At 40.8% G+C, this 18,332-nt stretch overlaps 2 protein-coding genes across 2 annotated transcripts; both read left to right on the forward strand.

Annotated features, from left to right (window-relative positions):
* The first annotated feature begins 1,604 nt into the window (after positions 1–1,604).
* Positions 1,605–5,326, forward strand: LOC115178574 (zinc finger protein 135-like). The gene is made up of 2 exons (XM_029739829.1): positions 1,605–1,609; positions 4,367–5,326. The coding sequence occupies exons 1-2, from the start codon at positions 1,605–1,607 to the stop codon at positions 5,046–5,048; spliced, it is 687 nt and encodes a 228-aa protein (XP_029595689.1). The 3' UTR covers positions 5,049–5,326.
* Positions 5,327–8,991: 3,665 nt separating this feature from the next.
* LOC115178575 (zinc finger protein 239-like) lies at positions 8,992–16,619 on the forward strand. Its single transcript, XM_029739830.1, has 3 exons — positions 8,992–9,033; positions 9,148–9,406; positions 15,555–16,619. Exons 1-3 carry the CDS (start codon positions 8,992–8,994, stop codon positions 16,301–16,303), a joined length of 1,050 nt encoding a protein of 349 aa, XP_029595690.1. The 3' UTR covers positions 16,304–16,619.
* Positions 16,620–18,332: the final 1,713 nt, after the last annotated feature.

The raw sequence follows: 18,332 nt of genomic DNA on the forward strand, positions 1-18,332 counted from the left end.
TAATACCCTGGGTTGTCCTGAACAGAATGAATGAACATTACCGGTCGGCCATATTGGCACTCGCCAGTAGGAGCAGTCCTCCATAGGAATGAATGAAATTCCACAGAATGTTCAAGAAAATCTCCCGCAGACAACACATCTGAATGCACTCATGACTCCATTCTATGCCCACCAACATTACCATCTACTTCTCTGAATTGCCTTGTGAAAGCCAAACACTGTAAGATCGTATTTTTGTAATTTAGCTTGTCATGTTGGCAATAGAACAAGGGTACCAGTACCAAGTCCATGTGCAGGGGTACGAGGAAATAACTTAGTTATATACACGGGGTACGAGTACCGAGTCCATGTGCAGGGGTACGAGGTAATAACTTAGTTATATACACGGGGTACGAGTACCGAGTCCATGTGCAGGGGTACGAGGTAATATCTTAGTTATATACACGGGGTATGAGTACCGAGTCCATGTGCAGGGGTACGAGGTAATATCTTAGTTATATACACAAGGTACAAATACCGAGTCCATGTGCAGGGGTACGAGGTAATTGAGGTAGATATGTACATATAGGTAAGGATAAAGTGACTAGGCAACAGGATAGATAATAAACAGTAACAGCAGTGTGATGAGTCAATGCAGATAGTCCAGGTAGCTATTGGTTAGCTACTTAACTACTTAGCAGTCTTATGGCTGGGAGGTAGAAGCTAGTCAGGGTCCTGTTGGTTCCAGACATGGTGCATCGGTACCGCTTGGGTGCAGTAACAGAAAGAACAGTCTATGATTTGGGTGGCTGGAGTCTTTGACAATTTTTAGGCCTTCCTCTGACACCGCCTGGTATAGAAGTTCTGGATGGCAGGGAGCTCGGCCCCAGTGATATACTGGGCCGTACGCACTACCCTCTGTAGCATTTACCCTCTATTTAATTGTGTAAAGGCAGGATGCAGGGCTGTGTTCCAAACAAAACAACTACAAGTGTGCTTGCTTTAGTTCCTGAATGGCACAACTAGGAAAACTAAAAAAGCACCTTATAGCGGAAGACTTCTTTGAGTGATAAAAGTGCATTGAAATTACTTAGGAACTGTGCCCAGTTTAGAGAGGTGTGTGTCCACTTGGAGACACCAGTTAGACCTCTCACTCAAACGCTGTCATTGTTGTTTTATCTTGTACCTACCCCAAATTCTGATTTTGTTATCATCAAATGCAGCGAAAAGTACAGTAAATGTAAAATGCACATGAAATATTCAGTCAGTCTTCTCAGGAGAATTGTTGTCCTCACCCTTAGTCTAATAATTTTCCCCATATCTCCAAACTGTTCCTTTTTAATTGCTATCATGGTTATGCATTCCATATTTCTTCTGTAAGAAACCTGTCACTTTAGCCCTGTCCATATAGGCCAATTCCCAGGAGTGTGAGGGGTTACGCGTGACGTGGGTGAGAGGTTACGCGTGACGTGGGTAAGGGGTTACGCGTGACGTGGGTAAGGGGTTACGCGTGACGTGGGTAAGGGGTTAAGCATGACGTGGGTAAGGGGTTACGCGTGACGTGGGTGAGGGGTTACGCGTGACGTGGGTGAGGGGTTACGCGTGACGTGGGTAAGGGGTTAAGCATGACGTGGGTAAGGGGTTACGCGTGACGTGGGTAAGGGGTGACGTGGGTAAGGGGTTACGCGTGACGTGGGTGAGGGGTTACGCGTGACGTGGGTAAGGGGTGACGTGGGTAAGGGGTTACGCGTGACGTGGGTGAGGGGTTACGCGTGACGTGGGTGAGGGGTTACGCGTGACGTGGGTAAGGGGTTACGCGTGACGTGGGTAAGGGGTTACGCGTGACGTGGGTGAGGGGTTACGCGTGACGTGGGTGAGGGGTTACGCGTGACGTGGGTGAGGGGTTACGCGTGACGTGGGTAAGGGGTTACGCGTGACGTGGGTAAGGGGTTACATGGGTAAGGGGTTACGCGTGACGTGGGTAAGGGGTTACGCGTGACGTGGGTAAGGGGTTACGCGTGACGTGGGAAAGGGGTTACGCGTGACGTGGGAAAGGGGTTACGCGTGACGTGGGTAAGGGGTTACGCGTGACGTGGGTAAGGGGTTACGCGTGACGTGGGTGAGGGGTTACGTGGGTAAGGGGTTACGCGTGACGTGGGTAAGGGGTTACGCGTGACGTGGGTAAGGGGTTACGTGGGTAAGGGGTTACGCGTGACGTGGGTAAGGGGTTACGCGTGACGTGGGTAAGGGGTTACGCGTGACGTGGGAAAGGGGTTACGCGTGACGTGGGTAAGGGGTTACGCGTGACGTGGGTAAGGGGTTACGCGTGACGTGGGTAAGGGGTTACGCGTGACGTGGGTGAGGGGTTAAGCGTGACATGGAGAGGAGTGCCAGGAAACAGCCATTAAGAGTGTGTTATTCATAGTGATCCACAGGGTTGAGTGCCTTGTTGCATTTGTAAAATGGTTATTATTATATTATTTATAAAATTGCAACATTATGGCAGAGGTCTGAGATAGCGAAGTTCATATAAAAACACTCTGTTGCAAACCAAATGTAAGGCTGGAAGCATGGGTTTAAAATGTCCATATGTTTTTTTTCAGTGGAGATTAGTTTATAAATTGCCTGGCTGGGCTGTGGGACAGTGGATGTGTAGGTATAATTCAAATGGAACTGTTAACAGGTATTACTAGTGGATTATTGTGAACAACTAAGAGCTATCAACCAATCAGCATCCAGGATCCAAACTAACCATTTTATAATGAGGGTATCTACAGTAGTCTGGATTAAACCTCATAGACAGTTTTATCATGTGAAGATTTTATTCAGGTCTCTGTTTAAAACCTGTTATGGCTAGGGGGCAGTATTTTCACGGCTGGATAAAAAACGTACCCGATTTAGTCTGATTATTAGTCCTGCCCAGAAACTGGAATATGCATATAATTATTAGCTTTGGAGAGAAAACACTCCAAAGTTTCTGAAACTGTTTGAATGGTGTCTGTGAGTATAACAGAACTCCTATGGCAGGCAAAAACCTGAGATGCTTCTGTTCAGGAAGTACCCTGTCTGAACATTTCTTGCCCTTCTTTATTATCTCTATCGTTTACAAAGGATCTCTGCTCTTACGTGACAATTCACACGTCTCCAATGAGGTCTCATAGCCCGGGAAAAACAGGAATGACGTAATTCAAAGCCCTGGCTGAAGCACAGGAAGGCAAAAGCTAAGTGGTCACTCAATGGACTAAGCCTTAGGCGCGTGACACGCCCCGCCCCCGGCTTTCGGTTTTTTCCTCAGTTTACAGACAGGCAGATTCCCGGTCGGAATATTATCGCTTCTCTACGAGATAAATTGCATAAATATTGGTTTTAAACAGCGGTTGACATGCTTCGAAGTACGGTAATGGAATATTTAGAAATTTTTTGTCATATTTTGCGTCATGCTCGTGGCCGAGATTTAGCGTTGGGATAGTGTCTAGAACGCACGAACAAAACGTCGCTGTTTGGATATAACGATGGATTATTTGGGACCAAACCTACATTTGTTATTGAAGTAGAAGTCCTGGCAGTGTATTCTGATGAAGAACAAGCAAGGTAAGAACATTTTTCTTATAGGAAATGTGATTTTGGTGAAGGCTAAACTTGCAGGGTGTCTAAATAGCTAGCCCTGTAACGCCGGGCTATGTACTTACATTATTGCAAAATGTGCTTCATCCGAAAAGCTATTTTAAAATCGGACATATCGAGTGCATAGAGGAGTTCTGTATCTATAATTCTTAAAATAATTGTTATGCTTTTTGTGAACGTTTATCGTGAGTAATTTAGTAAAATCACCGGAAGTGTTCGGTGGGAATGCTAGTTCTGAACGTCACATGCTAATGTAAAAAGCTGTTTTTTGATATAAATATGAACTTGATTGAACAGACATGCATGTATTGTATAACACAATGTCCTAGGTGTGTCATCTGATGAAGATCATCAAAGGTTAGTGCTGCATTTAGATATGGTTTGGGTTTATGTGACATGATATGCTAGCTTGAAAAATGGCTGTGTGATTATTTCTGGCTGGGTACTCTGCTGACATAATCTAATGTTTTGCTTTCGCTGTAAAGCCTTTTTGAAATCGGACAGTTTGGTTAGATAAAGGAGAGTCTTGTCTTTAAATAGCTGTAAAATAGTCATATGTTTGAAAAGTGTAAGTTTTCGGATTTAGAGGAGTTTGAATTTCGCGCCCCGCCCATAATTGGATATTGGAGCAATCGTTCCGCTAGCGGAACGTGTAGGTGTAAGTTAACCAAATACTCTGTTTGTCTTTGACAGGAGAGAGACCAGACTCTCACTCTGACAGCAGGAAGAGTCCTTCAGAGGAACCAGACCCAGAGACGTCCAAACCAGCAAGACCACACCAATGCTCCCAGTGTGGAAAGAGATTTATCTGCATAGGGCATCTGAAAGAACATAAGAGAACACACACTGGGGATAAGCCTTATCACTGCTCCCAGTGTGGAAAGGGTTTTGGACAGTCAGGGTATTTAAAAGTGCATAAAAGAAAACACACTGGAGAGAAGCCGTATCAATGCTCCCAGTGTGATAATACATTTTTCTCTTCAGGGAACCTGAAATCACATGAGAGAACACACTCTGTAGAGAGGCTATTCGAATGCTCCCAGTGTGGAAAGAGATTTATTCAGTCATCACATCTGAAAGATCATCAGAGAATACACACAGGAGAAAAACCGTTCCAATGCTCTCAGTGTGGAAAGGGTTTTACCTGGGTAGGGAGCCTGAAAGCACATGAGATGAAACACACCGGAGAGAAGCCTTTTCAGTGCTCTCAGTGTGGAAAAAGTTTTACCCGGTTAGGGAACTTAAAAACTCATGAGGTGACACACACAGGAGAGAAGCCTTTCCACTGCTCCCTTTGTGGAAAAAGTTTTACCCATTTATGGAACCTGAAAATGCATGAGAGGACACACAAAGGAGAGAAGCCTCACCTCTGCTCCCAGTGTGGAAAGGGTTTTGTTCAGTTAGTGCACCTTAAAAAACATCTAAGGACACACACAGGAGAGTAGCCTCACATCTGCACCCAGTGTGAAAAGGGTTTTGTTCAGTTAAGTGGCCTGAAAGAGCATGAGAGAGAATACATAGAGATTTTAATGAGCATGGAAAGCTTCATTCTGGCAGGACATATGTAGGCTGAACAGTAGGACATAGGACAGGTAGAGGCTGCTGAACAGTAGGACATAGGACCGATGCAGGCTGCTGAACAGTAGGACATGTAAATGGACAATAAAGTATATAATTTTTGCAATTGGAATTACATTCTGAATTGAAATGGAATTGACCCCAACCCTGGTTTTGACTGAGAATGTCTGTTTATGCCCCTTTAAAATCTAATTGTACATATGAAATCATACTCAAAAATAGGACTACATTTGTTTTAATTTTTTTTATCTTTAGACATGATCATATCAAACAGGCCTTTGGTTCATATACTAGTTCAGGTATTTCTATTACTTTTGTTAAGATTTACAATTGTTAAGATTACCATTATTTGAAAAAACAAGTAATTGAAAATTGGAATGCATTTGAAAATACCACTTGGAAAGTATTGGCATGTATTTACAATTACTTCAAATACATATTGTTTTAAGTATTTGAAATACAGTACTTTCAAATAAATATTAGAATTATTTGGATGTATTTAAAATAGTTGTTAATGTAAAAACAGCTTAACATGTCAGGTCTTATTTTACCCTGTAATCACAGCTGGGCCCTGCGTATACATGTTTACACATTCAGTTTAGGTACAATGATTAAGAAATTACACTGGACAAACAAAACGATCACAGATAACACACAAAAAATACAGCTGCAGATTGTTACATTTACACATAGGTTATTCCCCTAATAGCACAAGAACTTGCATTACCCGAAGCAGTTACAAGCAATACAATAATACAAATTCTCCAATAAATGTTTAAAATTGGCAAGGGGGACAAGAGACTCAAGTTTAAGTTTCATCTGCAAGCTATTCCATAAGCAAGGAGCGTAACAGGAAAAGGCAGCCATACCCAACTCTGTGGAGATCACAGGGGCCTCAAGTGTAATCCATGCTTGAGACCTGGTTTTATGAATTATAATTATAATGTTGATGAGTGGTAAATAAGTTTATTCAGAAGTGTTTTATAGACAAACACGAGAACATGTTGTTCTCGTCTCATGGACAGCGAAGTCCAACCCACATTTATATAAAAACAAAAATGTAACCCCTTTTTTCTCCCCAATTTTGTGATAGTTACAGTCTGTCCCATCGCTGCAACTCCCGCACGGACTCGAGAGAGGCGAAGGTCGAGAGCCATGCGTCCTCCGAAACACAACCCAACCAAGCCGCACTGCTTCTGCACACAACGCACATCCAACCCAGAAGCCAGCCGTACCAATGTGTCGGAGGAAACACCGTACACCTAGTGACCTGGTCAGCGTGCACTGCGCCCGGCCCGCCGCAGGAGTCGCTAGTGCGCGATGAGACAAGAATATCCCTGCTGGCCAAACCCTCCCTAACCCAGACAACGCTGGGCCAATTGTGCGTCGCCCCATGGACCTCCCAGTCTGGTGGCACAGCCCTTAGACCACTGCGCCACCCGGGAGGCGTCCAACCCACATTTTGATATAAAACACAGTGGTGAGTTCTGTTGCTAGCACCCGTAATAAAGTGCGCAATGATAAGTAGCATCCAGCGGTTTAAGTGTGGATGCCGTAGCATGCATATGGAGAATATCCTCATAATCTATAACAGACATAAAAGTAGCTTTCACAATTTGTCTTCTATTTGTAGAGGACAAACATGTCTTGTTTCTACACACAATACCCCATAACGACAAAGCAAAAACAGGTTTGTAGAAATAAAAAAATGAAATATCACATTTACATAAGTATTCAGACCCTTTACTCAGTACTTGGTTGAAGCACCTTTGACATAGATTACAGTCTTGAGTCTTCTTGCGTATGACGCTACAATTTTGGCACACCTGTATTTGGGGAGTTTCTCCCATTATTCTTTGCAGATCCTCTCAAGCTCTGTCAGGTTGGATGGTGAGTGTTGCTTTCCAGTTATTTTCAGGTCTCTCCAGAGATGTTAGATTGGGTTGAAGTCTGGACTCTGGCTGGGTCACTCAAGGACATTCAAAGACTTGTCCTGAACCCACTCCTGTGTTGTCTTGGCTGTGTGCTTAGGGTTGTTGTCCTGTTGGAAGGTGAACCTTCGCCCCAGTCTGAGGTCCTGAGCACTCTGGAGCAGGTTTTCATTAAGGATCTCTCTGTACTTTGCTCCGTTCATCTTTCCCTCGATCCTGACTAGTCTCCCAGTTCTTGCTGTAGAAAAACATCCCCACAGCATGATGCTGCCACCACCATGCTTCACCGTAGGGATGGTGCCAGGTTTCCTCCAAACGTGACACTTGGTATTCATGCCAAAGACTTCAATCTTGGTTTTATCAGACCAGAGAATCTTGTTTTTCATGGTCTGAGAGTCCTTTAGGTGCCTTTTGGCAAACTAAGCGGGCTTTCATGTGCCTTTTACTGAGGAATGGCTTCTGTCTGGCCACTCTACCATAAAGGCCTGATTGGTGGAGTGCTGCAGAGATGGTTGTCCTTCTGGAAGGTTCTCCCATCTTCACAGAAGAACTCTGGAGCTCTGTCAGAGTGACCATGGGGTTCTTGGTCAACTCCCAGACCAAGGCCATTCTCCCTCGATTGCTCAGTTTGTCCGGGTGGCCAGCTCTAGGAAGAGTCTTGGTGGTTCCAAACTTCTTCCATTTAAGAGTGATGGAGGCCACTGTGTTCTTAAGGACCTTCAATGCAGCAGACATTTTTTGGTACCCTTCCCCACATCTGTGCTTCGACACAATCCTACGGACAATCCCCTCGACCTCATGGCTTGGTTTTTGCTGAACTGTCAACTTGGGACCGTATATAGACAGGGGGGGTGTCTTTCCAAATCATGTCCAATCAATTCAATTTTCCACAGGTGGAATCCAATCAAGTTGTAGAAACATCTCAAGGATGATCAATGGAAACAGGATGCACCTGAGCTCAATTGTGAGTCTCATAGCAAAGGGTCTGAATACTTATGTAAATAAGGTATTTATGTTGTTTTAAAATATGTCTAAAAACCTGTTTTTGCTTCATCATTATGGGGTATGACACATTACTATGGCATAATCAAGCATGACCCAATACTATGGCAACACCAAGCATGAACCATTACTATGGCATCACCAAGCATGACGGATTACTATGGCAACACCAAGCATGACGGATTACTAGTGCTCAGGAAGAATCAGAACGCTTATATGGGGAAACAGGAATGAAAAATTAGAGGAGAGGTGATTAAGGGAGTGGGAACAGGTGTGGAGGGAAGGGGTGTGGCCTTTGGTAATTGGAGGCAATTAGAGTCATGTATGTAGGGGTGCCATAACCCTTCACAACAGTAAGTGTTTAAGCTAATGGACCTATGTAATTAGTGCTGCACTCTCATGGAAGCCAATTGACATTATATTGTCAACATTGGCTTAGCTACGTTTTTTTAACATTTACTATTCTAGTTCATAATGTACATATTCATATTCAGGTCTAAGTCTGTGTATAGGAAAATATTGTCTGTACATTTTTATGACATTGTTTACGTTTGTTTCTAAACTCCGTTACCCACTACAGTCAGCAGCAGGCGATATGAGTCTTTCAGGTGGCGCTTCTTGGGTGACGTATAATCTAGTGGACGGGACACATCTTCAACAACAACAACAACAACAAAGCTACCGATTCAACCCCTTCGGCAGCTTGCTAGCCAACATAAAACCGAAACATTGAAGTTATTTTTAAACACAATCCTGTTAACGTATATACTAGTTCACTTAAAAGTAATTTGCTTGTTCAATTTGTTGAAATTGTTACTCAGCCAAGCACTAAGCTAGTCGCTAATGCAAACTAGCTAGCTAGCTGACAACCCCAACCATGAGCTCACTAAACTACTCCTCCCCTGCTAAAGAAGATAATGTATGCTGGGCGGAGAAAGAAGCTCTGGGGCTGAACATTGTCGTGAAAGAGGAAGAGGAGGATATTACAGTAAAAGGAGAGGAAGAAGCTTTCAGAACGCTAAAGGAGGAAGAGGAGGAAGATCATGTTACAGTGAAAGAAAATAAAAAAACATTTGGAGTGGAAGAGGAGATAGAGGCTGTCACAGTGGAAGAGGGGGAGGTAGAAGATTTCAGAATAAAAAAGGAAGAGGAGGAGGATGTTATAGTGAAAGAAGAGGAAGAACCTTCTAGAGTGAAAGAGGAAGAGGAGGCGATCTCAATAAAACTGGAGGAGGAAGACGTTTTGGGAGTGAAAGAGGAGGAGGAGACGGATCAAGATCTGATTAACACCAGTAAGTATAGCTTCTTTTGTCCTGCAGGTGTGCACAAAAAAGGAATAACTTGTGGGGGACTTTTATTTTGACATGAGGTAAGCAGAGAGGAAGTGTGTCTACAAAATACCCATGTTTCTAAAGTATGTTTAATAATATACTATGTATACAAAAGTATGTGGACACCCCTTCAAATTAGTGGATTCGGCTATTTCAGCCACACCTGTTGCTGACAGGTGTATAAAATCGAGCACACCGCCATGCAATCTTCATAGACAAACATTGGGAGTAGAATGGCCTTATTGAAGAGCTCAGTGACTTTCAACATGGCACCGTCATAGGATGGTACCTTTCTAACAAGTCAGTTTGAAAAATGTCTGCCCTGCTAGAGCTGACCCGATCTACTGTAAGTGCTGTTATGTATTTAATTGGGGATCCCCATTAACTGCTGCCCAGGTAGCGGCTACTCTTCCTGGGGTTTATTATGGATACCCATTAGTTCCTGCCAAGGCAGCGGCTACTCTTCCTGGGGTTTATTATGGATACGCATTAGTTTCTGCCAAGGCAGCGGCTACTCTTCCCGGGGTTTAGTTCCTGCCAAGGCAGCAGCTACTCTTCCTGGGGTTTATTAGGAATCCCCATTAGTTATACTATAAAGTATAGGGAGACACGTATTCCTTTCTTAGGTCTTTAATATTACAGCTATAAGGTATAGGGAGACGTAGTCCTTTATTAGGTCTTTAATATTACAGCTATAAGGTATAGGGAGACGTAGTCCTTTATTAGGTCTTTAATATTACAGCTATAAGGTATAGGGAGACGTAGTCCTTTATTAGGTCTTTAATATTTCAGCTATAAGGTATAGGGAGACGTAGTCCTTTATTAGGTCTTTAATATTACAGCTATAAGGTATAGGGAGACGTAGTCCTTTATTAGGTCTTTAATATTACAGCTATAAGGTATAGGGAGACGTAGTCCTTTATTAGGTCTTTAATATTACAGCTATAAGGTATAGGGAGACGTAGTCCTTTATTAGGTCTTTAATATTACAGCTATAAGGTATAGGGAGACGTAGTCCTTTATTAGGTCTTTAATATTACAGCTATAAGGTATAGGGAGACACGTAGTCCTTTATTAGGTCTTTAATATTACAGCTATAAGGTATAGGGAGACGTAGTCCTTTATTAGGTCTTTAATATTACAGCTATAAGGTATAGGGAGACGTAGTCCTTTATTAGGTCTTTAATATTACAGCTATAAGGTATAGGGAGACACGTAGTCCTTTATTAGGTCTTTAATATTACAGCTATAAGGTATAGGGAGACACGTAGTCCTTTATTAGGTCTTTAATATTACAGCTATAAGGTATAGGGAGACACGTAGTCCTTTATTAGGTCTTTAATATTACAGCTATAAGGTATAGGGAGACGTAGTCCTTTATTAGGTCTTTAATATTACAGCTATAAGGTATAGGGAGACGTAGTCCTTTATTAGGTCTTTAATATTACAGCTATAAGGTATAGGGAGACGTAGTCCTTTATTAGGTCTTTAATATTACAGCTATAAGGTATAGGGAGACGTAGTCCTTTATTAGGTCTTTAATATTACAGCTATAAGGTATAGGGAGACGTAGTCCTTTATTAGGTCTTTAATATTACAGCTATAAGGTATAGGGAGACGTAGTCCTTTATTAGGTCTTTAATATTACAGCTATAAGGTATAGGGAGACACGTAGTCCTTTATTAGGTCTTTAATATTACAGCTATAAGGTATAGGGAGACACGTAGTCCTTTATTAGGTCCTTAATATTACAGCTATAAGGTATAGGGAGACGTAGTCCTTTATTAGGTCTTTAATATTACAGCTATAAGGTATAGGGAGACGTAGTCCTTTATTAGGTCTTTAATATTACAGCTATAAGGTATAGGGAGACGTAGTCCTTTATTAGGTCTTTAATATTACAGCTATAAGGTATAGGGAGACGTAGTCCTTTATTAGGTCTTTAATATTTCAGCTATAAGGTATAGGGAGACGTAGTCCTTTATTAGGTCTTTAATATTACAGCTATAAGGTATAGGGAGACGTAGTCCTTTATTAGGTCTTTAATATTACAGCTATAAGGTATAGGGAGACGTAGTCCTTTATTAGGTCTTTAATATTACAGCTATAAGGTATAGGGAGACGTAGTCCTTTATTAGGTCTTTAATATTACAGCTATAAGGTATAGGGAGACGTAGTCCTTTATTAGGTCTTTAATATTACAGCTATAAGGTATAGGGAGACACGTCACGTAGTCCTTTATTAGGTCTTTAATATTACAGCTATAAGGTATAGGGAGACGTAGTCCTTTATTAGGTCTTTAATATTACAGCTATAAGGTATAGGGAGACACGTAGTCCTTTATTAGGTCTTTAATATTACAGCTATAAGGTATAGGGAGACACGTAGTCCTTTATTAGGTCTTTAATATTACAGCTATAAGGTATAGGGAGACACGTAGTCCTTTATTAGGTCTTTAATATTACAGCTATAAGGTATAGGGAGACGTAGTCCTTTATTAGGTCTTTAATATTACAGCTATAAGGTATAGGGAGACGTAGTCCTTTATTAGGTCTTTAATATTACAGCTATAAGGTATAGGGAGACGTAGTCCTTTATTAGGTCTTTAATATTACAGCTATAAGGTATAGGGAGACACGTAGTCCTTTATTAGGTCTTTAATATTACAGCTATAAGGTATAGGGAGACACGTAGTCCTTTATTAGGTCCTTAATATTACAGCTATAAGGTATAGGGAGACGTAGTCCTTTATTAGGTCTTTAATATTACAGCTATAAGGTATAGGGAGACGTAGTCCTTTATTAGGTCTTTAATATTACAGCTATAAGGTATAGGGAGACGTAGTCCTTTATTAGGTCTTTAATATTACAGCTATAAGGTATAGGGAGACGTAGTCCTTTATTAGGTCTTTAATATTTCAGCTATAAGGTATAGGGAGACGTAGTCCTTTATTAGGTCTTTAATATTACAGCTATAAGGTATAGGGAGACGTAGTCCTTTATTAGGTCTTTAATATTACAGCTATAAGGTATAGGGAGACGTAGTCCTTTATTAGGTCTTTAATATTACAGCTATAAGGTATAGGGAGACGTAGTCCTTTATTAGGTCTTTAATATTACAGCTATAAGGTATAGGGAGACGTAGTCCTTTATTAGGTCTTTAATATTACAGCTATAAGGTATAGGGAGACACGTAGTCCTTTATTAGGTCTTTAATATTACAGCTATAAGGTATAGGGAGACGTAGTCCTTTATTAGGTCTTTAATATTACAGCTATAAGGTATAGGGAGACACGTAGTCCTTTATTAGGTCTTTAATATTACAGCTATAAGGTATAGGGAGACACGTAGTCCTTTATTAGGTCTTTAATATTACAGCTATAAGGTATAGGGAGACACGTAGTCCTTTATTAGGTCTTTAATATTACAGCTATAAGGTATAGGGAGACGTAGTCCTTTATTAGGTCTTTAATATTACAGCTATAAGGTATAGGGAGACGTAGTCCTTTATTAGGTCTTTAATATTACAGCTATAAGGTATAGGGAGACGTAGTCCTTTATTAGGTCTTTAATATTACAGCTATAAGGTATAGGGAGACACGTAGTCCTTTATTAGGTCTTTAATATTACAGCTATAAGGTATAGGGAGACGTAGTCCTTTATTAGGTCTTTAATATTACAGCTATAAGGTATAGGGAGACGTAGTCCTTTATTAGGTCTTTAATATTACAGCTATAAGGTATAGGGAGACACGTAGTCCTTTATTAGGTCTTTAATATTACAGCTATAAGGTATAGGGAGACACGTAGTCCTTTATTAGGTCTTTAATATTACAGCTATAAGGTATAGGGAGACACGTAGTCCTTTATTAGGTCTTTAATATTACAGCTATAAGGTATAGGGAGACACGTAGTCCTTTATTAGGTCTTTAATATTACAGCTATAAGGTATAGGGAGACACGTAGTCCTTTATTAGGTCTTTAATATTACAGCTATAAGGTATAGGGAGACACGTAGTCCTTTATTAGGTCTTTAATATTACAGCTATAAGGTATAGGGAGACGTAGTCCTTTATTAGGTCTTTAATATTACAGCTATAAGGTATAGGGAGACGTAGTCCTTTATTAGGTCTTTAATATTACAGCTATAAGGTATAGGGAGACGTAGTCCTTTATTAGGTCTTTAATATTACAGCTATAAGGTATAGGGAGACGTAGTCCTTTATTAGGTCTTTAATATTACAGCTATAAGGTATAGGGAGACACGTAGTCCTTTATTAGGTCTTTAATATTACAGCTATAAGGTATAGGGAGACACGTAGTCCTTTATTAGGTCTTTAATATTACAGCTATAAGGTATAGGGAGACACGTAGTCCTTTATTAGGTCTTTAATATTACAGCTATAAGGTATAGGGAGACACGTAGTCCTTTATTAGGTCTTTAATATTACAGCTATAAGGTATAGGGAGACGTAGTCCTTTATTAGGTCTTTAATATTTCAGCTATAAGGTATAGGGAGACGTAGTCCTTTATTAGGTCTTTAATATTACAGCTATAAGGTATAGGGAGACGTAGTCCTTTATTAGGTCTTTAATATTACAGCTATAAGGTATAGGGAGACGTAGTCCTTTATTAGGTCTTTAATATTACAGCTATAAGGTATAGGGAGACGTAGTCCTTTATTAGGTCTTTAATATTACAGCTATAAGGTATAGGGAGACGTAGTCCTTTATTAGGTCTTTAATATTACAGCTATAAGGTATAGGGAGACGTAGTCCTTTATTAGGTCTTTAATATTTCAGCTATAAGGTATAGGGAGACGTAGTCCTTTATTAGGTCTTTAATATTTCAGCTATAAGGTATAGGGAGACGTAGTCCTTTATTAGGTCTTTAATATTACAGCTATAAGGTATAGGGAGACACGTAGTCCTTTATTAGGTCTTTAATATTACAGCTATAAGGTATAGGGAGACACGTAGTCCTTTATTAGGTCTTTAATATTACAGCTATAAGGTATAGGGAGACACGTAGTCCTTTATTAGGTCTTTAATATTACAGCTATAAGGTATAGGGAGACACGTAGTCCTTTATTAGGTCCTTAATATTACAGCTATAAGGTATAGGGAGACGTAGTCCTTTATTAGGTCCTTAATATTTCAGCTATAAGGTATAGGGAGACGTAATCCTTTATTAGGTCCTTAATATTTCAGCTATAAGGTATAGGGAGACACGTAGTCCTTTATTAGGTCCTTAATATTTCAGCTATAAGGTATAGGGAGACACAGTCCTTTATTAGGTCCTTAATATTTCAGCTATAAGGTATAGGGAGACACATAGTCCTTTATTAGGTCCTTATAGTCCACATAATTCCTTTGTAGCTCCTTCCCCCGCTGCTTGGTCCGTTGTTGGTGGGAGGTTCTGTAACGGCCGTCGTAGGAAGGGGACCAAAATGCAGCGGGTACGTGAATACTCATATTTATTTTATGACGAACGTTACGAAAAAACGAACGACAGCGAGACAGTCTTGCAGGCTAAACATAACAATGCAAAAAAAAAAAAACTCCCACAATTCCTACAACAAACACACCCCTATACATAGGACCTTCAATCAGAGGCAACGAGGAACAGCTGGCTCCAATTGAAGGCCCAATCTCAATTAACTAAACATAGAACTAAACACCCTAGATCTAACATAGAAATACACAACATAGAACCTAACCAAAAACCCCAGACTAATCTAAACAAACACCCCTCTACAAAACACATATACCAACAAACCCCGAACCACATAAAACAAACACCCCCTGCCACGTCCTGACCAAACTATAATAACAAATAACCCCTTTACTGGTCAGGACGTGACATAATGTCTGATTTCGTGACATTTGGTTGAGATCTTGACTTTCAGTTTCTTTTCAAATGATGAAGAGGACAGAATCAAAACAACAAATTATAATTTGGATTTGGATTAAACAACCTAAAATACTGACCTCAGGTTATTGAGGGATCTAGTCTGGATTAAACCTCAGAGGAAGACAGTTTTATCATGTGCAGGTTTTATTCAGGTCCCTGTTTAGAATTTACCTGAATACACTGTTTGTCCTTGGCAGGAGAGAGACCACACTGTCACTCTGACAGCAGGAAGAGTCCTTCAGGGGAACAAGACCTAGAGACGCCCAAACCAGTGAGACCACACCAGTGTTCCCACTGTGTAAAGAGTTTTAAGTGGTTATGTTACCTAAAAGAACATGAACGAATATACACAGGAGAAAAGCCTTTCCAATGTTCCCAGTGTGGAAAGAGTTTTACCCAATTAGGGAGCCTGAAAATACATGAGAGATCACACACAAGAGAGAAACCTTACCACTGTTCCCATTGTGAAAATACTTTTTTCTCATCAGGGGACTTGCTAAAGCATAAAAGAACACACTCTGCCGAGAGGCCCTACCAATGTTCCCAGTGTGGAAAGAGTTTTATTCAGTTAGGGAACCTGAAAAGGCATTTGAGAACACACACAGGGGAGAAGCCCTACCACTGCTCATACTGTGAAAAGATATTTACCCAGCTAGCGAACTTAAAAAGGCATGAGAGGACACACAAAGGTGAAAAACCTTTCCAGTGTTCCCAGTGTGAAAAGAGTTTTACAGAGTTTGGGAGCATGAAAAGGCATGAGAGAATACATACAGGGGAGAAGCCTTACCACTGCTCCCAATGTGAAATGAGATTTTCCTCATCATGGTGCCTAAAATCACACAAGAGGACACACTCAGGAGAGAAGCATTTCCAATGCTCTCAGTGTGTAAAGAGTTATACCCGATTAGGGGACCTGAAAAGACATGAGAGGACACACACAGAATGAGCCTCATCACCGCTCCCAGTGTTGCAAGAGTTTTATCTGGTTAGGGAGCCTGAAAAATACACTCTGGAGAGAAGCTTTACCACTGCTCTCACTGTGGATTTAAACTTACCTGGTTAAAGCAACTGAAAGAGCATTTAAGTCCACACCTGAGAGAAAAGTTATCAATGCTCTCAGTGTGGAAAGAGATATGAAATCAAATTATAAAAAGCAGACTCAAAAATAAATGTGTGTTTTTTATTTCAACACATGACCTGAATATGGAGTATGTCAGAAAGAATGCAGATGCCCTGTGATTAAATTGCCCATTTTAAACTCACTCTCTTTGTGTGTCATTCCTGGAGCCCTACAGAGGGGTATACTACAACACGAGATAGAGGAGATAGATGGAGGGGGTAGAGGAGATAGATGGAGGGGGTAGAGAGATGGAGGGGGAAGAGGAGATGTAGGGGTAGAGGATATATAAGAGATAGAGAATATGTAGTTTGGAGAGCGTTTGCACATTGCAAGACGTTGCTGAGCATTCAGAATAGAATGTTGATGCCTGGGCCTCCCGAGTGGCGCAGCAGTACCTCTTACATCTAGATGTTCCGCTAGCGGAACACCTGCTCCAATATCCAATGATGGGCGTGGCGCGAAATACAAATTCCTCTAAAATCCGAAAACTTCAATTTTTCAAACATATGACTATTTTACAGCATTTTAAAGACAAGACTCTCGTTAATCTAACCACACTGTCCGATTTCAAAAAGGCTTTACAGCGAAAGCAAAACATTAGATTATGTCAGCAGAGTACCCAGCCAGAAATAATCAGACACCCATTTTTCAAGCTAGCATATAATGTCACAAAAACCCAGAAGACAGCTAAATGCAGCACTAACCTTTGATGATCTTCATCATATGACAACCCTAGGACATTATGTTATACAATGCATGCATGTTTTGTTCAATCAAGTTCATATTTATATAAAAAAACAGCTTTTTTACATTAGCATGTGACGTTCAGAACTAGCATACCCCCCGCAAACCTCCGGTGAATTTACTAAATTACTCACGATAAACGTTCACAAAAAACATAACAATTATTTTAAGAATTATAGATACAGAACTCCTCTATGCACTCGATATGTCCGATTTTAAAATAGCTTTTCGGTGAAAGCACATTTTACAATATTCTCAGTAGATAGCCCAGCATCACAGGGCTAGCTATTTAGACACCCACCAAGTTTAGCACTCACCAAAATCAGATTTACTATAACAAAAATGTTATTACCTTTCCTGTTCTTCGTCAGAATGCACTCCCAGGACTTCTACTTCAATAACAAATGTAGGTTTGGTCCAAAATAATCCATAGTTATGTTCCATCAGCGACGTTTTGTTTGTGCGTTCTAGACACTATCCGAATGGTAAATAAGGGTCGCGCGCATGGCGCATTTCGTGACAAAAGATTTCTAAATATTTCATTACCGTACTTCGAAGCATGTCAACCGCTGTTTAAAATCAATTTTTATGCCATTTTTCTCGTAAAAAAGCGATAATATTCCGACCGGGAATCTGCAATTAGGTAAACAGCCGAAAGAAAATAAAACACGGGGTCGACTCGGGCACGAGCATGAAGCCCTTTGTCCTCTGATAGACCACTTAGCAAAAGCGCTCGTGTGTTTCAGACAGGGCTTTGAATTACGTCATTCAGCTTTTTCCCGGGCTCTGAGGGCCCATGGAAGCCGTAGGAAGTGTCACGTAACAGCAGAGATCCTTTGTAATGGATAGAGAGAATCAAGAAGGGAAAGAAATGGTCAGACAGGGTACTTCCTGAACAGAATCTTCTCATGTTTTGGCCTGACAAATGAGTTCTGTTATACTCACAGACACCATTCAAACAGTTTTAGAAACTTTGGAGTGTTTTCTATCCAAAGCTAATAATTATATGCATATTCTAGTTTCTGGGCAGGAGTAATAATCAGATTAAATCGGGTACGTTTTTTATCCAGCCGTGAAAATACTGCCCCCTATCCATAACAGGTTAAGGCAC

The sequence above is a fragment of the Salmo trutta genome, chromosome 38 (assembly GCF_901001165.1).
Source record: "Salmo trutta chromosome 38, fSalTru1.1, whole genome shotgun sequence".
In the NCBI taxonomy this organism is placed as follows: Eukaryota; Metazoa; Chordata; class Actinopteri; order Salmoniformes; family Salmonidae; genus Salmo; species Salmo trutta.

Coding starts and splice junctions, on each gene's coding strand:
- LOC115178575 (XM_029739830.1), top strand. CDS start 8,992: ATGAGCTCACTAAACTACTCCTCCCCTGCTAAAGAAGATAAT. Junction 9,034..9,147: donor CCCCTGCTAAAGAAGATAAT/GTATGCTGGGCG, acceptor AAGGAGGAAGAG/GAGGAAGATCATGTTACAGT. Junction 9,407..15,554: donor TCAAGATCTGATTAACACCA/GTAAGTATAGCT, acceptor TGTCCTTGGCAG/GAGAGAGACCACACTGTCAC.